This window comes from Scyliorhinus torazame, chromosome 14 (assembly GCF_047496885.1).
Source record: "Scyliorhinus torazame isolate Kashiwa2021f chromosome 14, sScyTor2.1, whole genome shotgun sequence".
Lineage (NCBI taxonomy): Eukaryota > Metazoa > Chordata > Chondrichthyes > Carcharhiniformes > Scyliorhinidae > Scyliorhinus > Scyliorhinus torazame.
In genome coordinates, this window is record NC_092720.1 from 15645510 (window position 1) to 15670317 (window position 24808).

The window sequence follows — 24808 nt, forward strand, 5'->3', positions numbered from 1 at the left end:
GGGGTGCAGAGAGAGAGGGGGTGCAGAGAGAGTGGGGCGGTGAGAGGAGGAGGAGAAGGATAGTGGAGAGGGGAAGAAGAGAAAGAGATGGTTACACACACACAATTGGAAAAATAAGCAGCAAATGACAATTAAAAGTGGAATGGTTTTGGCGGGCTGGAACTCCGCCATTCGCACTTGGCAGCTCCCCGCACAACTCTCGCATTTGTTGCATTTTGTTCATTTGTTTTGCGTTTCACTTGGGTAAACTATTTCAAACTGGGGCTGCTGCTGATTCCTGCGCCCCGGCAATGTTCTCATCCCCCCACACACTGAAATGATGGGGTGGCCGCACCCGCTCTATCCCTGCTGTCTGACACCAGCAATGTTTCTCCCACCCCCCACCCACTCACCCCCCCCCCCACCCTCCTACACACACACACACACTCACACACACACCCCATCACACAGCCCCATCCATTCACACACCCCCACACCCACTCACCCCCCCCACCCTCCTACACACACACACCCTCACACCCCCGCCCACACACTCTCACACACCCCTACACACCCCACCCATCCACTCTCACACCCACCCCATACCCACACACACACACACACACCCCATCACACACCCACCCCATACCCACACACACGCCCACACACACCCCATCACACACCCACCCCATACCCACACACACACCCACACACACCCCATATCCCCCCCACACACACCCACACACACCCCATCACACACCCACCCCATACCCACACACACACCCACACACACCCCATATCCCCCCCACACACACACACTCACACACCCACTCACACCCACACACACACCATACCCCCCACTCACACACCCCCCATACCCACACCCACACACACCCACACACGCACCCACACACACTCACACACCCACTCACACCCCATTACCCCCCCCACTCACACACACCCCATACCCACACACACACGCACCCACACACACACACACACACACACCATACCCACACACACTCACACACCCACTCACACCCACACACACCCCATACCCCCCACTCACACACACCCCATACCCACACACACACACACCCACACACACCATACCCCCCACACACACACCCACACCAACACACACTCCCACCTAGAACCCCCCCCCCACCCACACACACAGACACTCCTCCACCCCCCCCCCCACACCTCCCACACACACACCCCTCCCCCCCCCCCCACACACACACACCCTCTCCACGCCCCCTCACCCCCCCCTCCACCCCCCTCACACACACCCTCCCCCCCACCCACCCCCTGCCCACACACCCCCCCCCCCCACACACACACACACACACACCCCACACACCCCCCGCCTCCCGGGGAGGGAGTGCCTCACGCGGCTGGCCCCAGTCTAACAGCCGCTTCACAACTTTCCACAACTTTATTCGCAGTTTTACAAGTTGAGCAGCGGGATTCCCATGGCTTCCAGCTCCGCGCGCTCGCCACAGAGGGGAGGGAGGGAGGGAGAGAGAACAATGCAGGGGAGAGAGAGAGGCAGACTGAGGAAATGGGGAGAGGGAGAGGAGAGGAGCGGGGGAGGCAAACACAACAAACATGCCGAGGCGGGAGGGAGAGAGAGGGAGGAGGAGAGAAAAATAAATAAAGACGGAGGCACAAACAACCTGGAAGAGGAGAGTGAGAGTGAGGGAGGCGGGGCAGGCGGAGCGAGGGGAGTCAGATAGTCAGACACGGAGTGAAAGAAACAAGGCAGGAGAAAGAGAGACTCGAGCGGCAGAGAGGGAGAGACCCAAATGCAATACAGAGAGAATCAGACACATTGAGACAGAGAGGATGGAGTGATGATGGGGAGAGGGAGACGCCAATAGAGAAGAGGGAGGGGCAAAGATGGACTGAAAGAGAGAGAGAGGGATGGGAGAGAGAGAGAGAGACAGAAATGAGAAGGGTCCTCGAGGAGATATAGAACCATGCCAGGGAGGAGAGTAAAGCGAAACACACCCTCATACAATGAACGCGGGGGGGGGGGGGGGGGGGGGGGGCGGGGGCGGTGTAGAGAGAGACTGGGTGAACTGGTCATTACTGAAACCTTATCCAAACTCTTCAAACGTTAGTTTCGAGTCTCCCTGCACATTGAATCGGATAGGTTGCACTCACTCGCTCACCCACACATATTAAACAATGCAGCAGCATCAAATCAGATCACAGAATGAGGAAATATTCTATTCAAAGTGCACAGCCCTAAAAGAACACACAGCAAATTGCTCCCCTGTGCCCCTGCGCACCGCAGTTAGAGTGGTGCAGAAGTTTGGGGGAACTTTTTTTGAAAAAAAAAAACTTATCCAGTTGAGGCTGTTGCTTTGAGGAATTTCTACTCTTGACAAACTGAACTATTGACTGAAGAGCCGAGGATCAGTCCCATCCAGTCCTTCATCTTCAGTAGCAGCAAACCTCTGCTTTACCGTGCTGGCAGACATCAGCACCCCATCATCCTAAACAGTAAATCATTGTGTCGGCCCCCTGAGCCATCAGCCCCATGGGTCTGCAGGTACACTTTGATTCAGACAATCAGGGGCCTGGACCTCTCCTGAAATCCACTCAAACCAGTCCGCCTTCTGAATGCATTTCACAGCAATCTCCAGTGGTCAGGTGGAACTGCACACTCACAGCTTCGTCTGAGAGAGCGAAATGGTTCAGAGAGTGGTACTGCCTCCAATTTTCTGAGTGTTTTTTTTTTGGGGGGGGGAAGGTGCGGTGAGGGAGTTGGTTGCAGAATTAGCACCCCGATGCTCACAGCTCTCCCTTCCCCACTCTCGACGAACTCGCTCCACTGTGTCCCTCCCAGAATAAAAGATCCTTCTGATGAGTCAAAATGAGCGCAGCTCCTGTTCAGTTTGTTGGGAAGGGCTGTGGGGGTAACATTCGGGAGAGAGAGAGAGGGGGGGGGGGGGGGGGGGGGGGACAATCCACCGTGCGGACAACTTTCCCCGACTTGTGAGAGGTTCCCGAGTTCAGGTGCATGGGTTCCCCAAGCTGGGAGACCACTGATTTCTTTCAAAGGCAGCCTCCTGGTTTGATTTTTTAAAACGTTCTATAATGTTAATACAATGTTACAGCCCCCCTCCCCTCTCCCTCTCTACACTCCAATCCTCAGCTGCTCAAATTGACTTACCATCTTGAAGAATGTGCGTTCAGAGAGGGCACAGAACAGACAGCCCAAACCTGCACAGCCCTTTAAACCGACCTCAGAGTGTGGGCTCACCCTGCCGCTGAGCTCTGAACTGAACCAGTGACGCCTCGTGGACCAGCTCGACGAGCGATCTGATTTGGTGCAAAGCTATGAACCTTGTGACGTGAATAGGCAGCAAACCTGCTGAAATAAAAGTCAAGCAAAGGGAGGGGGAAAAGACAGGCACCCCTGTCCCCCTCCTCGGTCTGCTTCAGAGTCTCCCTGTCCCCTCAGGGAGACACCTCTCCCCGTGCCTCTCCTGCCACGGTCCATAAGCCGGGGGTGGGTACAAGAGTGGATTGTGACACTTCAAATGCGTTCTGACTTACAGCAGGACTGGGTGGGGTTAAGGAAGTAGCTCTGGGCAATCACATTCCCTGGCTGAAGGCATGGAATCGACCTGCAGTCCCTATTTGTACTTGGGCGTTCAAATAGCGTGACTGGAAGCTGGCATTTGTTTTTGTTGCTAGTTTAGTGCACATGGCACCCTTCTCTGCGTTTTAATTCCAATTGGGGCGGGGGGGGGGTAGATCTCAATTAGAGAACTATCTCCAAGAGCTTTTAATAGCCCCAGTGCCTGAGCGCAAGGGAACAGGTAACCCGACCCTTCCTCTGTGAGACCTGTGGGATACGCGTAACAACCCTGGATTCAAAAAGAAATACATCGACATATGGAAAGTTGACTTTGCACTGTACCCAGGAGAGTAATCTCGTGGAGTTAACCCATTAGGCAGCTTACAGGAACAGACTGCAGCACATCTCCCCCCCCCCCCCCCCCCCCATTATCACAACACCCTTTGGGTTGGCTGAACCAGGGCTAATTACTAACCCAGAAAGTGTCAATTATCTCCATCTCCCTTTGGAGGAGGCTGCGGCGTGTCATTGGGTCGGCTGTGGTGCTGAGGCGGATTAACCCGGAGCGGGTCCATTCTCCATACACCAGACGAGTTAAGCAGAGTGAAATCAATACTTCTGAATGCGAGGCCGAGAGAGGCGCAGCAATGCGCTGCTGGAACATAACGCACCCTGACACTTTCCTCAGGTGCGTTCTGTCTTTGCTTCGCTCGCTCCACCTGTGTATTCACTGGATGCTGGGGCCCCTCCCTGATCATTTTATCAGGAACAGGATCAGGAATTATTCACCTTTTGGGGGGGAAAGAAATCGGTCCACGCCCACAGGGCGACTATCAGACATGACGCAAATACCACCAGTAGGTTAGAAACCGCGTCCAGAGGTCCACCTGCAGATTCGCAAGGGAGGCTTTCAAATCGTCCTCTTTGGGTAGAAACAGGAGTATTTGCAGTTTAAGGTTGAAATGCAGCGTGGACCGTCGCCAAAAGTGGTTGGCATCCAGTCTGAACGCGGATTGTGCCAAGTGATGGAGATTGCAAATCTGCGCCAACTGGTGCGCTTTCCTGGACCATGTTCTGTAATGTGTTATTTGCATTTGTTGCAGGTTTTTATTGTGTGTGTGTGGGGGGGGGGTCTGTGTGGGGGGGGGGGGTGCATGTGTGCAGGGATGCCCCCCCCCTCCCCCTGGCACCCTGCCCCGGGCACACTTGCTGAAGCCAGTGGGATGGATGCTGAGCGCCTGGTACCCGGCGCCTGGCTCTCAGACCTCAGCAGACGCTGGGCTGGGGAGGAGGGGGGGGGGGAGGTGGGAAAGCTGCAGGATCTGGGGGCAGAACCCGCACCCCGGGGCCCGGCAGCCGGCCAGAGGGGGAGAGGGGAGCCGCGCCCCACCCACCTGGCCCCTCCGCCCGCCCGGGGCCGCCCGCCCGGGGCCGCCAGCTCAGCAAGTCGCCCCCCCAAGCCGGCCTAAAACTCCTCGAGACTGCCGCCATGTTTGCAGAGTTGAAAGGTTAGAGCCTGGTTGGGGGTTGACGTCATCACCTTGCGTCCAACTTCCAAACTTTTTTTTTTCTCTTTTGGGGGTGGGAACTTTTTTCCCAAAAAAAAAGAGAGAGAGAGAGAGAGAAGTTTGTGCAGGAGCCCATTCCCCTCTGCAGTCCCCTCCCCAGCCTCACCCTCCAGTCCAGGGGAGCCCCAGCTCTCAGCCTGCACTCACTGGCACTCAGAAACCCCTCTGTGGGTCTGTGCCCCACACTGCCTGCACACTGACCCCAGCCCAAACTGGTCCACCTCCCCCCTTTGCATTCACATCCATCACCGTGCTCCACATCCATCACCCACCCCCAATCATCATTCCCCAACCATTCCCCGCACACACCCCAACCATGTCGATTTCTCTCCTAATTCCCCCACCCCCCACACACTTTACCCCCCCCCCCCCCCCCACACACACACACATACACAATTAACAAATGTCAAGCAGCCGATGATAATAGCCCAGCTTTGCCGCGTTATTCCTTTGAGAGCAGTTATCCAGCTGTGTGGTTTTTTAAAAAAAACTCAAAGCTTTATTTTGATCAATCTTGCTGTCACGGTTTTTGGTGCAATTGACAATTTATTTACCCTATTGCATTTCTGCAAAAGGGAATTAACAGTGTGTGTGTGGGGGGGGGGGGGAGGTGTGGGGGGGGAGATGGTGACGGGGGGGCAATAGATATTTGCAGAGAGCCTAATATTACCCCCCCCCCCCCCCCCTCAGTTCTGCCCTGGGTGTTTTTTAAGTCCAATGCAAAAAAGAAAGTTCAGGAGTTTAATTGGAAACGTGTCCAGTTATTATCATGAATTGGTTGCTTTCAGATATTGTTTATTCCAAACACCGCCCTCTAATGGCTGTGAGAAAGTGACCAATTTGTGTGTGTGTCTCCCCCTCCTCCGCTTTGGGGAGAGTGTCAGCGATGGGGTGGGAAAGGCACCGCGCGTTTCGATGGGATGAGGTGAGGCTGGTAACTGGGGATCCACTTTGAAGGGGGAGGGGGGGGTGCACCCAGAACGCGCGGGACACGGGGGTGGGGGGGGGGGGAGTCGATGTGAAACCGAAGTGATGACCAGACTGCCAAGTGGGACATCACACTCAACAATGAAGCGACCTCCTGTACCGGTGGGAAAGGTTAGGGTGGGGGTTTGGGTGGGGATAGTGTGTGTGTGTGGGGGGGGGGTTGCCTCATGTCAACCCCTACTCCTGAAACAATGCCCAAACGGGATGGGACCAGGGAGAGATGGGACGAGTGTCAAACTATCATTTCGCGCAAGATTCCAAATCAAAACGGCGAATAAGTTACTGGGTGGGGGGGGGGGGGGGAGGGGGAGTTTGTTAACTGAGGATTGGACACACTTTCTGAACACTCACTTTAGCCCCGGTGGGCACGGTGAGATTGGGCAGAGTGAGATTCTGGGAGGTGTAGCGAGTCTCTGAGCCTTTCCCCCACACCCCTGGACCAGCTGTGTCAGGTTGTAACGTTCACCCTGAATGTGAGCCGTCAGCAAGTAAATCATTGCTCACATCTTACGCATACGGAGACTTGGAACGAGAAATCCTCAACGAAAGATCAATGGATTTGTTCCCAAGTTGCAGGATTCCAGGGCGATGGGGGTGGGGGTGGGGGGGTTGTGTGCAATGAAATGCTCTTACAGAGAGGGCCCACACCAGTGCGATGGGCCGAATGGACGTCCCCCAGGCCAGTTCCCCACTCCACTCCCGGCGCCCACTCATTCGCCCCAATTTGGTCATCGAAACTGACTGTGTGAATCAAGAATGTAACTTTCCCTCGCGGTAAAACACAGGTTAGAGAAAGAGAGGGAAGCTGGCCAGTGACCGGGGTGTGTGTGTGGGGGGAGGCGATAGGATTCAGGAGAAGGCCACTCGGCCCCATGCGCCTGCTGTTCCATTTTGTTCCAGTCTCTGTCCGGATTCACCCACCGTCTCTGGATAAAGTTTGTCAGACTCGCGGCTGGGAGTCCTCGCCTCCAAGTTACTGTTTATTCCCCACCGTTAAATGGGAATGGTTACTTGTGGGGGGCGGGGGGTCCAAAACTTTTTCTCAAACTTAGAGCAGCTCTGGACTAAATTGCGGAGTGAGTTCGGGACGAGCGCTGACATTAAATCTCCAGATTCACCCCCGGCCCATACTCACCCCCTCAGCCAAGCCCACTTTGCAGAATAAAGGAATAACGCGCAACCTCGCCGTTCCGGCATTCTGCGTCTGCGATCTTGCTGTGCTACCGCTGTAACTGTAAAAGTATTCCAGTGACCGGGCAGCATCTTGCCAAGTTCTGAAAGCGCTGTAAAGTTCTGAATTCTTTTTTCTCCTCTCCCATTACCCGCTGCACACCCGTAGCCGCTGGCATTGCCGATAAAACACTGTCAGCTCGCATTGCACAAGGCCATCGGCAACATGAGCGGGTGTCACCCTTATTGTGGCCTGCTCTGCCCTGGGTCAAGGCTGATATTCCAGCACCTCTTTCCTGCCCACTGGCATTATCTGTACCCACTGGCATTACCCTCAATATCTGTAAACACTGGCATTACCCTCAATGTCTGTAAACACTGGCATTACCCTCAATGTCTGTAAACACTGGCATTACCCTCAATGTCTGTAAACACTGGCATTACCCTCAATGTCTGTACCCACTGGCATTACCCTCAATGTCTGTACCCACTGGCATTACCCTCAATATTTCTACCCACTGTGGGTGGGCAGCACGGTAGCACAGTGGTTAGCACAATTGCTTCACGGCTCCAGGGTCCCAGGTTCGATTCCGGCTTGGGTCACTGTCTGTGCGGAGTCTGCACATCCTTCCCGTGTGTGTGGGTTTCCTCCGGGTGCTCCGGTTTCCTCCCACAGTCCAAAGATGTGCAGGTTAGGTGGATTGGCCATGATAAATTGCCCTTAGTGTCCAAAATTGCCCTTAGTGTTGGGTGGGGTTACTGGGTTATGGGGATAGGGTGGAGGTGTTGACCTTGGGTAGGGTGCTCTTTCCAAGAGCCGGTGCAGACTCGATGGGCCGAATGGGCTCCTTCTGCTCTGTAAATTCTATGAAATTACTCTCAATGTCTGTACCCGCTGGCATTACCCTTAATATCTGTACCCACTGGCATTACACTCAGTGTCTGTACCCACTGGCATTACCCATTGGCAGCGGGAAGGACTCACCACAGCATCGCTAACATCGCAAGAAGAGACTGGATGAACGAGCGAAATTAGCGCTCAGGGCGAGCAGGGAGACTCCGGGAAATCTAGAATTCTACCAACATTAGACATACAAAGACCTTCCCCCTCCCAGAGTGAATCCCCCTCCCACCACACACCCTGCAGTAAGTGACTCTTTAACTTGGGGTTTCAGTCTTTATATTGTAGGACCAATTGATGGCTGATGGTGTTCAGAGGTTGCACGATTAGGAGTTCCCCGGGCAACAGATGGTGTCATGACATGTCGCAAGGAGCTCCAGAACACTGCGTGGTGTGACAGAATCATTCGGAATTTGGGTTGTGGCTTTGTGCTGTCGCCCTCACTCCCCCCCCCTCCCCCGCCACATCACAGCCTTCCTGAGACGCAGCGCTCAGGGCAGAAATGAATGCAGTTATTCCAGAAGTGGTGTAGTCAGAGCTCCGGACAGTTGCAAGAACATTGGTTTCCAAGAAGAATAACTCTCCGGAACTGAAGGAGGGAGGAATTGTGAAGAATGTACCGAGGGCAGGGATAGTGAAGGCTGGTCCTATGTAATCGACAAACGTGAATCACTTTTTATAAAAAGTTAATAATCACCCTTAACCACAATACTCCCCATATTTCACCAAAAAGGTGATGGGCAATTCTCACAATCGTCACCACAATAAGCCACAATACAAGTGCTGAAATATTGAGTGCACATGCTCAACAAGTCGGTGTCCCACTGTGTTTAAGCACAGGGTCCGCTGACACATTTGGAGCGCATTGTGGAGGCGTCAGCATTTTTCAAGGTATCGATTAGCCTGGTCAAACTTTCTACACCGCTCCGGCGTTATATGCGAGATTAGGGCGTAGGGGTGTCTGCGAGGGGGAAGGGGGGGGGGGGGAGATGATTGAGTGGCACATTACATGGAAGCTCTGTTCAGTCATCTCTGAGAACTGAGTGACAAATCGTGTTGCACACAGAGCTTCCGATAAACCGTAGCTGCGCAGCAGTCGTGGGTTCAATCCCACTCGAGGACCTTGGGTACAAAAAGTTTGATACTGGCAGTAAGTCTGATACTGGCAGTAAGTCTGGTACTGGCAGTAAGTTTGATTACCTGCAGTAAGTTTGATACTGCCAGTAAGTTTGATACCGCCATTAAGTTTGATACTTGCAGTAAGTTTGATACCTGCAGTAAGTTTGATACTGGCAGTAAGTTTGATACCTGCAGTAAGTTTGATACTGGCAGTAAGTTTGATACCTGCAGTAAGTTTGATACTGGCAGTAAGCTTGATACCGCCATTAAGTTTGATACTTGCAGTAAGTTTGGTACTGGCAGTAAGTTTGATACTGCCAGTAAGTTTGATACTGGCAGTAAGTTTGATACCTGCAGTAAGTTTGATACTGGCAGTAAGTTTGATACTGGCAGTAAGTTTGATACTGGCAGTAAGTTTGATACTGCCAGTAAGTTTGATCCCTGCAGTAAGTTTGATCCCTGCAGTAAGTTTGATACTGGCAGTAAGTTTGATACTGGCAGTAAGTTTGATACTGGCAGTAAGTTTGATACTTGCAATAAGTTTGATACATGCAGTAAGTTTGATACTGGCAGTAAGTTTGATACTTGCAGTAAGTTTGATACTGGCAGTAAGTTTGATACTTGCAGTAAGTTTGATACTTGCAGTAAGTTTGATACTTGCAGTAAGTTTGATACTGGCAGTAAGTTTGATACTTGCAGTAAGTTTGATACCTGCAGTAAGTTTGATACTGGCAGTAAGTTTGATACCGCCATTAAGTTTGATACTTGCAGTAAGTTTGGTACTGGCAGTAAGTTTGATACTGCCAGTCAGTTTGATACTGGCAGTAAGTTTGATACCTGCAGTAAGTTTGATACTGGCAGTAAGTTTGATACTGGCAGTAAGTTTGATACTGGCAGTAAGTTTGATACTGCCAGTAAGTTTGATCCCTGCAGTAAGTTTGATACTGGCAGTAAGTTTGATACTGGCAGTAAGTTTGATACTGCCAGTAAGTTTGATCCCTGCAGTAAGTTTGATCCCTGCAGTAAGTTTGATACTGGCAGTAAATTTGATACTGGCAGTAAGTTTGATCCCTGCAGTAAGTTTGATACTGGCAGTAAGTTTGATACTTGCAATAAGTTTGATACATGCAGTAAGTTTGATACTGGCAGTAAGTTTGATACTTGCAGTAAGTTTGATACTTGCAGTAAGTTTGATACTGGCAGTAAGTTTGATACTTGCAGTAAGTTTGATACTTGCAGTAAGTTTGATACTTGCAGTAAGTTTGATACTGGCAGTAAGTTTGATACTTGCAGTAAGTTTGATACCTGCAGTAAGTTTGATACTTGCAATAAGTTTGATACTGGCAGTAAGTTTGATACTGCCAGTAAGTTTGATCCCTGCAGTAAGTTTGATCCCTGCAGTAAGTTTGATACTGGCAGTAAGTTTGATACTGGCAGTAAGTTTGATACTGGCAGTAAGTTTGATACTTGCAATAAGTTTGATACATGCAGTAAGTTTGATACTGGCAGTAAGTTTGATACTTGCAGTAAGTTTGATACTGGCAGTAAGTTTGATACTTGCAGTAAGTTTGATACTTGCAGTAAGTTTGATACTTGCAGTAAGTTTGATACTGGCAGTAAGTTTGATACTTGCAGTAAGTTTGATACCTGCAGTAAGTTTGATACTGGCAGTAAGTTTGATACCGCCATTAAGTTTGATACTTGCAGTAAGTTTGGTACTGGCAGTAAGTTTGATACTGCCAGTCAGTTTGATACTGGCAGTAAGTTTGATACCTGCAGTAAGTTTGATACTGGCAGTAAGTTTGATACTGGCAGTAAGTTTGATACTGGCAGTAAGTTTGATACTGCCAGTAAGTTTGATCCCTGCAGTAAGTTTGATACTGGCAGTAAGTTTGATACTGGCAGTAAGTTTGATACTGCCAGTAAGTTTGATCCCTGCAGTAAGTTTGATCCCTGCAGTAAGTTTGATACTGGCAGTAAATTTGATACTGGCAGTAAGTTTGATCCCTGCAGTAAGTTTGATACTGGCAGTAAGTTTGATACTTGCAATAAGTTTGATACATGCAGTAAGTTTGATACTGGCAGTAAGTTTGATACTTGCAGTAAGTTTGATACTTGCAGTAAGTTTGATACTGGCAGTAAGTTTGATACTTGCAGTAAGTTTGATACTTGCAGTAAGTTTGATACTTGCAGTAAGTTTGATACTGGCAGTAAGTTTGATACTTGCAGTAAGTTTGATACCTGCAGTAAGTTTGATACTTGCAATAAGTTTGATACATGCAGTAAGTTTGATACTGGCAGTAAGTTTGATACTTGCAGTAAGTTTGATACTTGCAGTAAGTTTGATACTGGCAGTAAGTTTGGTACTGGCAGTAAGTTTGATACTTGCAGTAAGTTTGATACTGGCAGTAAGTTTGATACCTGCAGTAAGTTTGATACTGGCAGTAATTTTGATACTTGCAATAAGTTTGATACATGCAGTAAGTTTGATACTGGCAGTAAGTTTGATACATGCAGTAAGTTTGATACTGGCAGTAAGTTTGATACTTGCAATAAGTTTGATACATGCAGTAAGTTTGATACTGGCAGTAAGTTTGATACTTGCAGTAAGTTTGATACTTGCAGTAAGTTTGATACTTGCAGTAAGTTTGATACTTGCAGTAAGTTTGATACTTGCAGTAAGTTTGATACTTGCAGTAAGTTTGATACTTGCAGTAAGTTTGATACTGGCAGTAAGTTTGATACTTGCAGTAAGTTTGATACCTGCAGTAAGTTTGATACTTGCAATAAGTTTGATACATGCAGTAAGTTTGATACTGGCAGTAAGTTTGATACTTGCAGTAAGTTTGATACTTGCAGTAAGTTTGATATTGGCAGTAAGTTTGGTACTGGCAGTAAGTTTGATACTTGCAGTAAGTTTGATACTGGCAGTAAGTTTGATACCTGCAGTAAGTTTGATACTGGCAGTAAGTTTGATACTTGCAATAAGTTTGATACATGCAGTAAGTTTGATACTGGCAGTAAGTTTGATACCTGCAGTAAGTTTGATACTGGCAGTAAGCTTGATACCGCCATTAAGTTTGATACTTGCAGTAAGTTTGATACCTGCAGTAAGTTTGATACTGGCAGTAAGTTTGATAGCTGCAGTAAGTTTGGTACTGGCAGTAAGTTTGATACTGGCAGTAAGTTTGGTACTGGCAGTAAGTTTGATACTGGCAGTAAGTTTGATACTGGCAGTAAGTTTGATCCCTGCAGTAAGTTTGATACTGGCCGTAAGTTTGGTACTGGCAGTAAGTTTAATACTGGCCGTAAGTTTGGTACTGTCAGTAAGTTTGGTACTGGCAGTAAGTTTGGTACTGGCAGTAAGTTTGATACTGGCAGTAAGTTTGATACTGGCCGTAAGTTTGATACTGGCCGTAAGTTTGGTACTGGCAGTAAGTTTGGTACTGGCAGTAAGTTTGATACTGGCAGTAAGTTTGGTACTGGCAGTAAGTTTGATACTGGCAGTAAGTTTGATACTGGCCGTAAGTTTGATACTGGCCGTAAGTTTGGTACTGGCAGTAAGTTTAATACTGGCCGTAAGTTTGATACTGTCAGTAAGTTTGGTACTGGCAGTAAGTTTGGTACTGGCCGTAAGTTTGATACTGGCCGTAAGTTTGGTACTGGCAGTAAGTTTAATACTGGCCGTAAGTTTGGTACTGTCAGTAAGTTTGGTACTGGCAGTAAGTTTGATACTGGCAGTAAGTTTGGTACTGGCAGTAAGTTTGATACTGGCAGTAAGTTTGATACTGCCAGTAAGTTTGATACTGCCGGTAAGTTTGGTACTGATTGACAACAGCATTTCCAATACTTCGAATGTCATGAACTGGCTGCAAAGAGCATTGGGAACATCCCAACTTTTTGAAAGGCTCTATGTGGATCCTATAAGAAGCGGAAGCGAAACATTAACTACAATTACCAGAATGCCTTGCCTGAATTATAGAACATAGAACAGTACAGCACAGTACAGGCCCTTCCCACAATGTTGTGCCGACCATTTATCCTAATCTAAGATCAACTTAACCTACACCCCTTCAATTTACTGCTGTCCATGTGCCTGTCCAAGAGTCGCTTAAGTGTCCCTAATATATCTGACTCCACCACCTCCACTGGCAGTGCATTCTACACACCCACCACTCTCTGTGTAAAGAACCTACCTCTGACATCTCCCCTATACCTTCCTCCAATCACCTTAAAATTATGTCCCCTCGTGACAGCCATTTCCACCCTGGAGAAAAGTCTCTGGCTATCCACTCTATCCAGGCCTCTCATCACCTTGTCTACCTCTATCAAGTCAGCTCTCTTCCTTCTTCGCGCCAATGAAAAAAGCCCGAGCTCCCTCAACCTTTCTTCATAAGACATGCCCTCCAGTCCAGGCAGCATCCTGGTAAATTTCCTCTTTACCCTCTCCAAAGCATCCACATCCTTCCTATAACAAGGTGACCAGAACTGGACACAATATTCCAAGTGTGGTCTAACTAGGGTTTTATAAAGCTGCAGCAAAACCTCGCGGCTCTTAAACACAATCCCCCTGTTAATGAAAGCTAACACACCATACGACTTCTTAACAACCCTATCAACCTGGGTGGCAACTTTGAGGGATCTATGTACGTGGACCCCAAGATCTCTCTGTTCCTCCACACTTCCAAGAATCCTGCCTTTAACCCTGTATTCAGCATCAAATTCGACCTTTCAAAATGAATCACGTCACATTTATCAAGGTTGAACTCCATCTGCCACTTCTCAGCCCAGCTCTGCATCCTGTTAATGTCCTGTTGTAACCTGCAACAGCCTTCAACACTATCTACAACTCCCTCAACCTTCATGTCATCGGCAAAGTTACCAACCCACCCTTCCACTTCCTCATCAAAGTCATTTATAAAAACCACAAGGAGCAGAGGTCCCAGAACAGATCCTTGAGGGACACCACTGGTCACCGGCCTCCAGGCGGAATACTTTCCATCCACGACCACTCGCTGCCTTCTTTTGGCCAGCCAATTCTCTATCCAGACAGCCAAATTTCCCTGTATCCCATGCCCCCTAACATTCTGAATGAGCCTCCCACGAGGAACCTTATCAAATGCCTTACTGAAATCCATGTACACCACATCCACTGCCCGACCTTCATCAATGTGTCTCGTCACATCCTCAAAGAATTAAATGAGGCTTGTGAGGCATGACCTGCCCCTCACAAAGCCATGTTGACTATCTTTAATGAAATGATGTTTTTCTAAATAATCATAAATCCTGGGCGCGATTCTCCGCTCCTGCGACTAAGTGCCCACGCCGTCGTGAACTCGACGGCGCGAAACGGCCCCGATCGCGATCGATTCAGGGCCCGAAAATGGTCTAGGAGCGGGGCCTTGAGGAACTCGGGGGGCGTGGCGCGAAAGCAGCGCCGTAAGCACGGATGCCCGAATGACGCGGCGCTGCGCCATAAATGGCACGATCCGCGCACGGAAGGACCCAGGAGGAGGAGGAGGAGGAGAGATGGCTGAGCCCCGACGAGCCGCACCGAGGTTCCGGGACACGGACCTGGACACCCTCCTCGATGAGGTTGAAAACCGAAGGGCCACCCTCTGCCCAAGACGTGGGCATCACCAGCCATCCAGCATGGTGAGGCGCGGTTGGCGTGAAGTTGGCACCGCTGTGAGTGCTGTGGGGCACCCCCCCTGGTCCGGGGAGCAGTGCCGGAAGAAGCTGCACGACCTCACTCAGGCTGCCAGGGTAAGTGCTAGGAGGGTGCCCCCGGGTCCCGGGTCACAACCAACCCACCCCCCCAAGGGCACGGGGGGGGGGAAATGGGGAGGGGGGTGCATTCAGGGTGCACAACGTTGTACTCGACCCACATGAGCACCGGGACCCCCTCTGGAGAGATGCCATGGCGTGGCTCCAACTGTCTCCCCACCCAGCTCACAACCAATGTGAGCGTATGAGAACCGGAGGGGGTTCTCCTGTGCAGAACCCCCTAAACGTTCACGAGCTGAGGCCCCGGACCTCGCTGGGGGATCCGCCACCCGGGAGGTCGCGACGTGCCAGGTCGGAGGCGCAGAAGCAAGTGAGACAACCCTGCATGTCCTCCGTCCCCCCCCCCCCCCCCCCAGCCCATCATCGCCCCCCCTCACACTCTGGCCACTGCACCCCCAATCCCCTCCCCCCTCACACTCTGGCCACTGCACCCCCAATCCCCTCTCCCCTCACACACTGTCCACTGCACCCCCGATCCCCTCCCCCCTCACACTCTGGCCACTGCACCCCCAATCCCCTCCCCCCCTCACACTCTGTCCACTGCACCCCCGATCCCCTCCCCCCTCACACTCTGGCCACTGCACGCTCGATCCCCGCCCCCCTCACACTCTGGCCAATTCAGCCCCGATCCCCTCCCCCCTCACACACTGGCCACTGCACTCCCGATCCCCTCCCCCCTCACACTCTGGCCACTGCACGCTCGATCCCCGCCCCCCTCACACACTGGCCACTGCACCCTCGATCCCCTCCCCCCTCACACTCTGGCCACTGCACTCCCGATCCCCTCCCCCCTCACACTCTGGCCACTGCACGCTCGATCCCCGCCCCCCTCACACACTGGCCACTGCACCCTCGATCCCCTCCCCCCTCACACTCTGGCCACTGCACGCTCGATCCCCGCCCCCCTCACACTCTGGCCACTGCACCCCCAATCCCCTCCCCCCCTCACACTCTGTCCACTGCACCCCCGATCCCCTCCCCCCTCACACTCTGGCCACTGCACGCTCGATCCCCGCCCCCCTCACACTCTGGCCAATTCAGCCCCGATCCCCTCCCCCCTCACACACTGGCCACTGCACTCCCGATCCCCTCCCCCCTCACACTCTGGCCACTGCACGCTCGATCCCCGCCCCCCTCACACACTGGCCACTGCACCCCCGATCCCCTCCCCCCTCACACTCTGGCCACTGCACGCTCGATCCCCGCCCCCCTCACACTCTGGCCACTGCACCCCCAATCCCCTCCCCCCCTCACACTCTGTCCACTGCACCCCCGATCCCCTCCCCCCTCACACTCTGGCCACTGCACGCTCGATCCCCGCCCCCCTCACACTCTGGCCAATTCAGCCCCGATCCCCTCCCCCTCACACACCACTCCCACTACCACCATACACCCGGCCCAGCATGTCTAACGAACCCCGTATCGTTGTGTTCCCCAGGGCCAGCCGCCGAACGGCCAGGGTAGTCTCGGCCAAGACACAGCCGACCATCTCCAAACTCAAGCGCACCCAGGGACGCACGCCAGAGGGTGGCAGTCGGTCGGACAAGAGGGCCATCCTCTCAGTATGGGATGCTGGACGGGGACGTACATACGACGGACAGAGACAATACTGAGGGGCACAGGACGGACAGTGATGATGACGCACAGAGAACGGCCACACAGTCCACGGATTCACCTGGAGGGCAACATGACATGGGCCGCTTGCACCTTGCGCCGGGCCATGAGGGGGACCAGTACACACCAGACTTCCTAACGGAAGATGACCTCGAGCTAGCGGCACTGCTGTCTCCCACACCATCCACCATTGCAGACACTCACCTCGGTTGGGCATGTAAGTGATGAGGCTCCCGGGTCACGGACTGGTGCGCACCCCACAGCCGAGCCGGTACAGCAGGTGGAGTTTGGAGCAGCCGAGGGGCTGGACGGTCGGAGGGCAGCCCAGGCCCAGCAAACAGTTGCCGCCCAGACGGCTCCCGGGTTCCTGGATGTACTTGACCCACCCGGACAACCGATGCATGTGGACACCCAGGGACTGAATAACGGGATGAGGGCCATCTTCCAGGACCTGCACACGCGGTTGGAGGAGTCCATTCGCGTCCAGGAGCAGGGAGTGGTGCCGCTCATCGCAGCCACCCAGGCCGACACCGGACGGGTGGCGTCCGCGATGGAGGCAATGGGTGAAACGGTTTTGGCCATTGGTCAGGTTCTGCAAGGCGTTGGGCTTCACGTGCACGCGTCATCCATGGCCGAGGAGAGGGCTGCCCTCTCACAGGTAGCAATCTCACAGAGCCAACATGACATTGCCGCCGCTCTCCAGGCCCTGGCCAAGTCTCACCATGCCATGGCCCGTCCCAGCAGTCAGTCGCGGAGAGCATAGACCGCCTGGCGCACGTGATGGATGGCATAGCGCACTCACAGGTTGAGATAGCACAGTCCCTGGCAGGAATGTCGCACTCCCTGGGCTCCGTCTCTGTGAACATTCGGACCGTGGTCGATACCGCTGCAGCCCCCCAGGACTGGTAGCGCCAGGTGTCGGTGGTGCGATGGGGCATGTCTCCGATCACTCCTCCGTCCCACAGTGAGGCCCGGGATGTCCCGCTACACTCGGCCTCCCCCCGTTCCGTCCCTGGCGCATCTGGTGGGCAGCGGGCAGGACAGGGTGGCACCACACCATCCAGCACGCCCGCCGAGCAGCCTGGCCCATCGAAGCCAGGCCGCCACAGGAAACGTATGCCGACGGGGAGCCATGTCGTGATTCTCAGCAGTCCGCCTCCACTCCTGCTGTACCATCTGGGGAGACACCTTGACGTAGTGGTAGGGCCCGTAAGGCAAAGAAGTTAGGAACATAATAAGTTGGCATGGGTGCAGGGCACAGTTTAGTTGTAGGGGGTAGGGCATCTGTATGTGAATGTCACAATTAAACTCACTGTTGCACTTAACTCGTAAGACTCTGTGCTAAGTCCGGTGTCAGGGGGCTCGTGAGGGTGACCGAGTGGCGCTGTGGTTAACGAGCGGGTCAAAGTCGGTGCCGGATGTGCCGTCCCTTTCCCCCCTGCCACCCAAAATTGGACACCGTAGTCCTCGGCACTCCGACGCCAGCTACCCCACACGGGCAGGTGATGAAATGTCCGTTACGAAGGCTGTGACCACCGGGGTGGATGGTTCAGCTATAGCCATGAGTCAGACCTTGGCTGGCGAATCTGAGCTCACAGCTCATCGCAGAGCGGGCTGTCATCATTCAACATGGCACTGATCACACCCGCTTACCCAATCAGCACTGTGCAATCCCGTAGTGCCGCAGTGGTAAGGTGATGTGGAATTGGCGCCATGAACGCGGTGCGGGGGTGTGGGGGGGGGGGGTGCAATGTGGTGCCCGTGTGCAGGACTGACGGTGCAAGTGGCAGTGTTCAGTGAATCCCTCCCCCATGGTGCGTGAACCGTGCGGCCACCAACGCGTCGCGTGCCCGCTGTCCGCGGCGGTGCCGTCGTGCAGCCTCCTGGACGTAACCAGCACCCGAGCCGTGTCTGTGTCCTGCGCCCCTCCCCCACCCTGATGCACGCCATCCTCCTCCTCCTCCCCTTCCCCATCCCCCTCGTTTGCGTTAGCTCCGGTGCCGTCGGGTCCTCCTTCCGACTCCTCCACCAGGGCATCTCCCCTCTGCATGGCCATGTTGTGCAGCGCACAGCAGACCACAACCATGCGACCGACCCTGTCGGGCCGGTACTGCAGGGCCCCTCCTGATCGGTCCACGCATCTGAATCGCATCTTCAGCAGCCCGAAGCACCGCTCCACCACATCCCTGGTTGCTGCATGGGCCTTGTTGTATAGGCTCGCCGCGTTGGTCTGAGGCCTCCGTATTGGCGTCAGCAGTCATGACCTCAACGGATAGCCCCTGTCGCCCAGCAACCAGCCCCTCAGACGGGGGGGGGGGGGGCGGGGCATCCATCGGACATTGCGGGGATGAACGACTGTGCCAGAATGTAGGTGTCATGCACACTCCCGGGGTACTTTGCACACACGTGCATGATCTTCATGTGGGGGTCGCACACCACCTGAATGTTCATGGTGTATGCGCCCTTCCTGTTCATGAACACTTCCCTGTTGTCTGCAGGTGGGCGCATGGGGACGTGCACACCATCGATGACACCCTGGACCATCGGTATCCCGGCCACCTTGGCGAATCCACGTGCCCGTGCTTCCTGCTGTGCTCGGTCCTCGGGGAATTCAATGTACCTGTCCGCGATGGCGTACAAGGCGTCAGTCATGGCCCTGATGCACCTGTGGACCGATGCCTGTGAGATCCCGGATAGGTCCCCGCTCGGCGCCTGGAAGGAACCGGTAGCGTAAAAGTTTAGGGCCACCGTCACCTTAACGGAGACTGGTATCGCGTGTCCTCCACCCGTTCCAAGTGGTGAAAGGTGCACCACGAGGTGGCATATATGTGCGACCGTCTCCCTGCTGAACCGTAGTCTCCTCCTGCATGTAATGTCTGGTAGGGCCTCGAACGACATTCTGTCACGGTACACCCTCGGCCTTGCTGGACGCCTGTGGCGCCCTGGCACCACCATCCTCCCCCCAAGCACTTCGATATCAGTGCCCGCCTCCTGTGCATTCCTCGCCGTCGGGGGGTCAATGTTCCCTCGGCATCCCCATGGACATTCCGGGCCTGAGCGCCTGCGGCCTGCGCGGCAACGACGGGCCACTCCGCGGCCATCCCCTCTGCTGCACCAGCAACCGCTGCATCTGCAGCCACTGTGGGCCGTCTGACTCTACGCTGCCGGATGGCCACCTGCAGAGCTGCGGCTCCAACCACGGCAGTGACATCGCTGTCTGGTTGGCATACATGGTGACCTGCGGAGGGTGGTGGGGGGCAGAGAAACGACATGTTACACGGAGGTTCTTCCACACCTCGCCAGCCGGGTTGCCTGGGATCCCTGTGTGCCCCGGTGGCCTGGTCGTGCTGCAGATACGCAGGCAGCCTAACACCTGGTCACTGTCTGCGTCCAACGGTCAGTTCACACCGTACTGCTCACCAGTGTGCCAGTCGCCTGTGCCCATCAGCCACACGCACCCTGCGGCTGTGTCCTCGTCACCGTCCTGCCATATCAGGGCGGCTGAAATGTGGCATCCGCGGATGGACGACACCCTCCACACTCTACCTCACACCCCTCCCATCTCCACTCCCTCCCTCACCCCCTCTCCCATCTCCACACTCTCCCTCACCCACCTCCACTCCCTCCCTCACCCCCCTCCCAACTCCACACTCTCCCTCACCCCCTCTCCCATCTCCACACTCTCCCTCACCCACCTCCACTCCCTCCCTCACCCCCCTCCCAACTCCACACTCTCCCTCACACCCCTCCCATCTCCACTCCCTCCCTCACCCCCTCTCCCATCTCCACACTCTCCCTCACCCACCTCCACTCCCTCCCTCACCCCCCTCCCAACTCCACACTCTCCCTCACACCCCTCCCATCTCCACTCCCTCCCTCACCCCCTCTCCCAACTCCACACTCTCCCTCACCCACCTCCACTCCCTCCCTCACCCCCCTCCCAACTCCACACTCTCCCTCACCCCCCTCCCACCTCCACTCCCTCCCTCACCCCCCTCCCAACTCCACGCTCTCCCTCACCCCCCTCCCACCTCCACTCCCTCCCTCACCCCCTCCCAACCCCACACTCTCCCTCACCCCCTCCCAACTCCACGCTCTCCCTTACCCCCCTCCCACCTCCACTCCCTCCCTCACCCCCTCCCAACTCCACGCTCTCCCCCACCCCCCTCCCACCTCCACTCCCTCCCTCACCCCCTCCCAACTCCACACTCTCCCTCACCCCCTCCCACCTCTACTCCCTCCCTCACCCCCCTCCCAACTCCACACTCTCCCTCACCTCCCTCCCACCTCCACTCCCTCCCTCACCCCCTCCCAACTCCACACTCTCCCTCACCTCCTCCCACCTCCACTCCCTCCCTCACCCCCCTCCCAACTCCACACTCTCCCTCACCCCCTCCCACCTCCACTCCCTCCCTCACCCCCCTCCCAACTCCACACTCTCCCTCACCCCCCTCCCACCTCCACTCCCTCCCTCACCCCCTCCCACCTCCACTCCCTCCCTCACCCCCTCCCACCTCCACTCCCTCCCTCACCCCCCTCCCAACTCCACACTCTCCCTCACCCCCATCCCACCTCCACTCCCTCCCTCACCCCCCTCCTAACTCCACACTCTCCCTCACCCCCTCCCACCTCCACTCCCTCCCTCAACCCCTCCCAACTCCACACTCTCCCTCACCCCCTCCCAACTCCACACTCTCCCTCACCCCATCCCACCTCCACTCCCTCCCTCACCCCCCTCCTAACTCCACACTCTCCCTCACCCCCTCCCACCTCCACTCCCTCCCTCAACCCCTCCCAACTCCACACTCTCCCTCACCCCATCCCACCTCCACTCCCTCCCTCACCCCCCTCCTAACTCCACACTCTCCCTCACCCCCTCCCACCTCCACTCCCTCCCTCAACCCCTCCCAACTCCACACTCTCCCTCACCCCCCCTCACCCCCCTCCCACCCCCTCCCACCCACCCCCCCCCCCCCCACCCCCCCCCCGTTGGCCGCAGCGTTCTCGGGGAAGCCGACCCGGTCTGCAGGAGCTCCGGAACAGTTCGCTCACCTCCTCACTGCTCAGCGGCAGCCAGCACGACTGGCTGACAACTTTATTTACCAGGTGTGAACGGCGACGGCGTGAACTGGGGTCACGCCGTCAGGACTTCGGCCCATCCGGGCCGGAGAATAGCGGGGGAAGCGGAGAATCGCCATTTTGGGTGTCTCGGGCGATTCTCCGGCCTGCGCCGCGTAGATCTCGATGGGGCCGATCTTGCTGCTTGGGTGAATCGCGGGAGGGCGTCGGACCGGCATCGCGGGGAAAAATGGCGCACCAGGTGATTATCCCAACCGGCGCGGCATCGGAGAATCACGCCCCCTATTTCTCAGAATCCTCACCAATATTTTTCTCACCACAGACGTAAGACTGATGGGTCTGTAATTCCCAGGGATTTCCCTATTCCCTTTCTTGAACAGGGGAACAACATTCGCCTCCCTCCAATGATCCGGTACTACTCCAGTGAAGAGTGAGGACGCAAAGGTCATCGCCAACGGCGCAGCAATCTCCTCCCTCGCTTCCCGTATTAACCTTGGGTATATCCCGTCAGGCCCAGGAGACTTATCTTTCCTGATGCTTTTCAAAATTTCCAGCACATCCTCCTTCTTAATATCAACCTGTTCGAGTCTATTAACTTGGTTCACACTGTTCTCATGAGGAACAAGGTCCCTCTCTCGAGTGAATACTGAAGCAAAATATTCATTTAGGTGCCTCCCCCATCTCCTCAGACTCTAGGTAGAAGTTCTCTCCACTATCCCTGATCGGCCCGACTCTCACTCTGATCATCCTCTTATTTCTCATATAAGTGTAGAACGCCTTGGGGGTTTTCCCTAATCCTTCCCGCCAGGGCTTTTTCATGCCACCTTCTAGCTCTCCTCAGTCCATTTTTGAGTTCCTTCCTGGCTACCTTGTAACCCTCTAGAGCCGAGTCAGATCCTTGCTTCCTCAACCTTACGTAAGCTTCCTTCTTCCTCTTGCCTAGAAGCTCCACTTCTCTTGTCATCCAAGGCTCCTTCACCTTACCATTCCTTCCTCGTCTCAGTGGGACAAAACTATCCAGCACTCGCAGCAAATGCTCCTTAAACAACCTCCACATTACTGTTGTGCATTTCCCCGAGAACAACTGTTCCCACTTTATGCTCCTCAGCTCCTGTCTAATGGCAGTATAATTTCCCCTCCCCCAATTAAATACCTTCCCATACTGTCCGTTCCTATCCCTCTCCGTGACTATGGTAAAGGTCAAGGAGTTGTGGTCACTGTCACCGAAATGCACGCCCACCGAGACATCTGACACCTGGCCTGGTTCGTTGCCGAGCACCAAGTCCAATATGGCCTCCCCCTAGTCGGCCTATCTACAGGAATCAGGAATCCTTCCTGTACACACCTGACAAAATCTGCTCCATCCAAACCATTTGCACTAAGGAGGTTCCAGTCAATATTAGGGAAGTTGAAGTCACCCATGACAACAACTCTGTTACTTCTGCACCTTTCCAAGATCTGTCACCCAATCTGTTCCTCTATCTCTCTGCTGCTATTGGGGGGTCTGTAGAAAACTCCCAATAAAGTGATTGCTCCTTTCTTGTTTCTGACTTCCACCCATACTGACTCAGTAGACAAACCCTCCTCAACTACCTCCTTGGGGTAGTATTGAGCTCAAACTAGTGAAAGCAGGAAGAGCTAGAGCATCATGGGGAATGTAGTTAATTGTAGCCATATTATTCACTCTGTATCTGATCCAATTAACAGCTTCAGCTGGCAATTTATAATGAGCTATGATGTCACCAGGGGCGGCACGGTGGCACTGTGGTTAGCACTGCTGCCTCACAGCACCAGGGACCTGGGTTCAATTCCAGCTTTGGGTTACTGCCTGTGTGGAGTTTGCACATTCTCTGTCTGTGTGGGTTTCTGATGCACGATCAATTGCACAAAGACGAGAGTTGAATACAACTGAGGCTTTATTGCTCTATGATGTGTGGCCTCCCACAGCAGCTGGCAAAATGGCTGCTGCGTGGAAGACGCACATATTTATACTCTGCCTACTGGGCGGAGCCAGCAGGCAGGGACTACCGTCGTACCTGTAGTACAGGTCCTACCTTACATCACCTAATATAGGTGCAACAGTGGTTTACCACATTCACCTCCTGTTAAAATTGAGTCCGGCGGGGGTGGTGGAGAATTATATACAACAACTGAATTTTACATGTACAATTTTTGTGAGAAAAAAAAATGTCTTTTGAAGTCCAGTTGACCAGCTAGAGATTCAACCGGTCCGGGGCCTTGATGTGCCGCTGGGAGAGACGCAGTGGTGGCGGCAATGCCGATGCTGGCCTGGTCTTCGGTGACTCCGGGAGCGTGCCAAAATCCTCTTCATCCTCGGGCGTGAGCAGGGGGAGGATGGATGGTCCTGGGGGGGGTTGCTGCTGGGAGCGCCGGGGGAGGGGAGGGTAGCGCCGGGCCGGAGGGGTGTGTGTGTGTGTGGAACCTGCTGGTGCCAGGTCCCTGAGGGAGACAGTATCTGGGCGGCCGTCGGGGTACGCCACGTAGGCATACTGGCGGTTCGCATGGAGCAACTGCACCCTCTCCACTAACGAGTCCGCCTTGTGGACTCGGACGTGCCTACGGAGCAGGACGGGTCCTGGAGCTGCGAGCCAGGTCGGGAGCGACACCCCGGATGTGGACTTCCTGGGGAAGGAAAAGAGATGTTCATGGGGTGTGTTGTTAGTGGCGGTGCACAGCAGTGACCGAATGGAGTATAGTGCATCAGGGAGGACCTCCTGCCAGCGGGAGGCCGGGAGGTTCCTGGACCGTAGGGCCAGCTGGACGGCCCTCCAAACCGTCCCGTTCTCCCTCTCTACCTGTCCGTTTCCCCGGAGGTTATCGCTGGTCGTTCTGCTGGAGGCGAGACCCATCTGAGCAAGAACTGACGCAGCTCATCGCTCATGAATGAGGATCCCCTGTCACTGTGGATGTAGGCGGGGAAACCGAACAGAGCGAAGATTGTGTTGAGCCATTTGATGACGGTGGCAGACGTCATGTCGGGGCATG

At 54.2% G+C, this 24808-nt stretch overlaps 1 protein-coding gene across 2 annotated transcripts in view; it reads right to left on the reverse strand.

Moving 5' to 3' along the window:
- gmnc (geminin coiled-coil domain containing) overlaps positions 1-4651 on the reverse strand; it is a 188050-nt gene extending 183399 nt beyond the window's left edge. Inside the window, exon 1 of one of the 2 annotated variants that reach the window (XM_072473730.1) lies at positions 4053-4651. In XM_072473730.1, the coding sequence (XP_072329831.1) occupies positions 4053-4241 (189 nt within the window). In that variant the 5' untranslated portion in view covers positions 4242-4651. Of the gene's footprint in view, positions 1-3166; positions 3714-4052 lie in introns of those variants that run through there. The other variant, XM_072473731.1, reaches the window with a different exon arrangement.
- Between the last annotated feature and the right edge of the window lie 20157 nt (positions 4652-24808).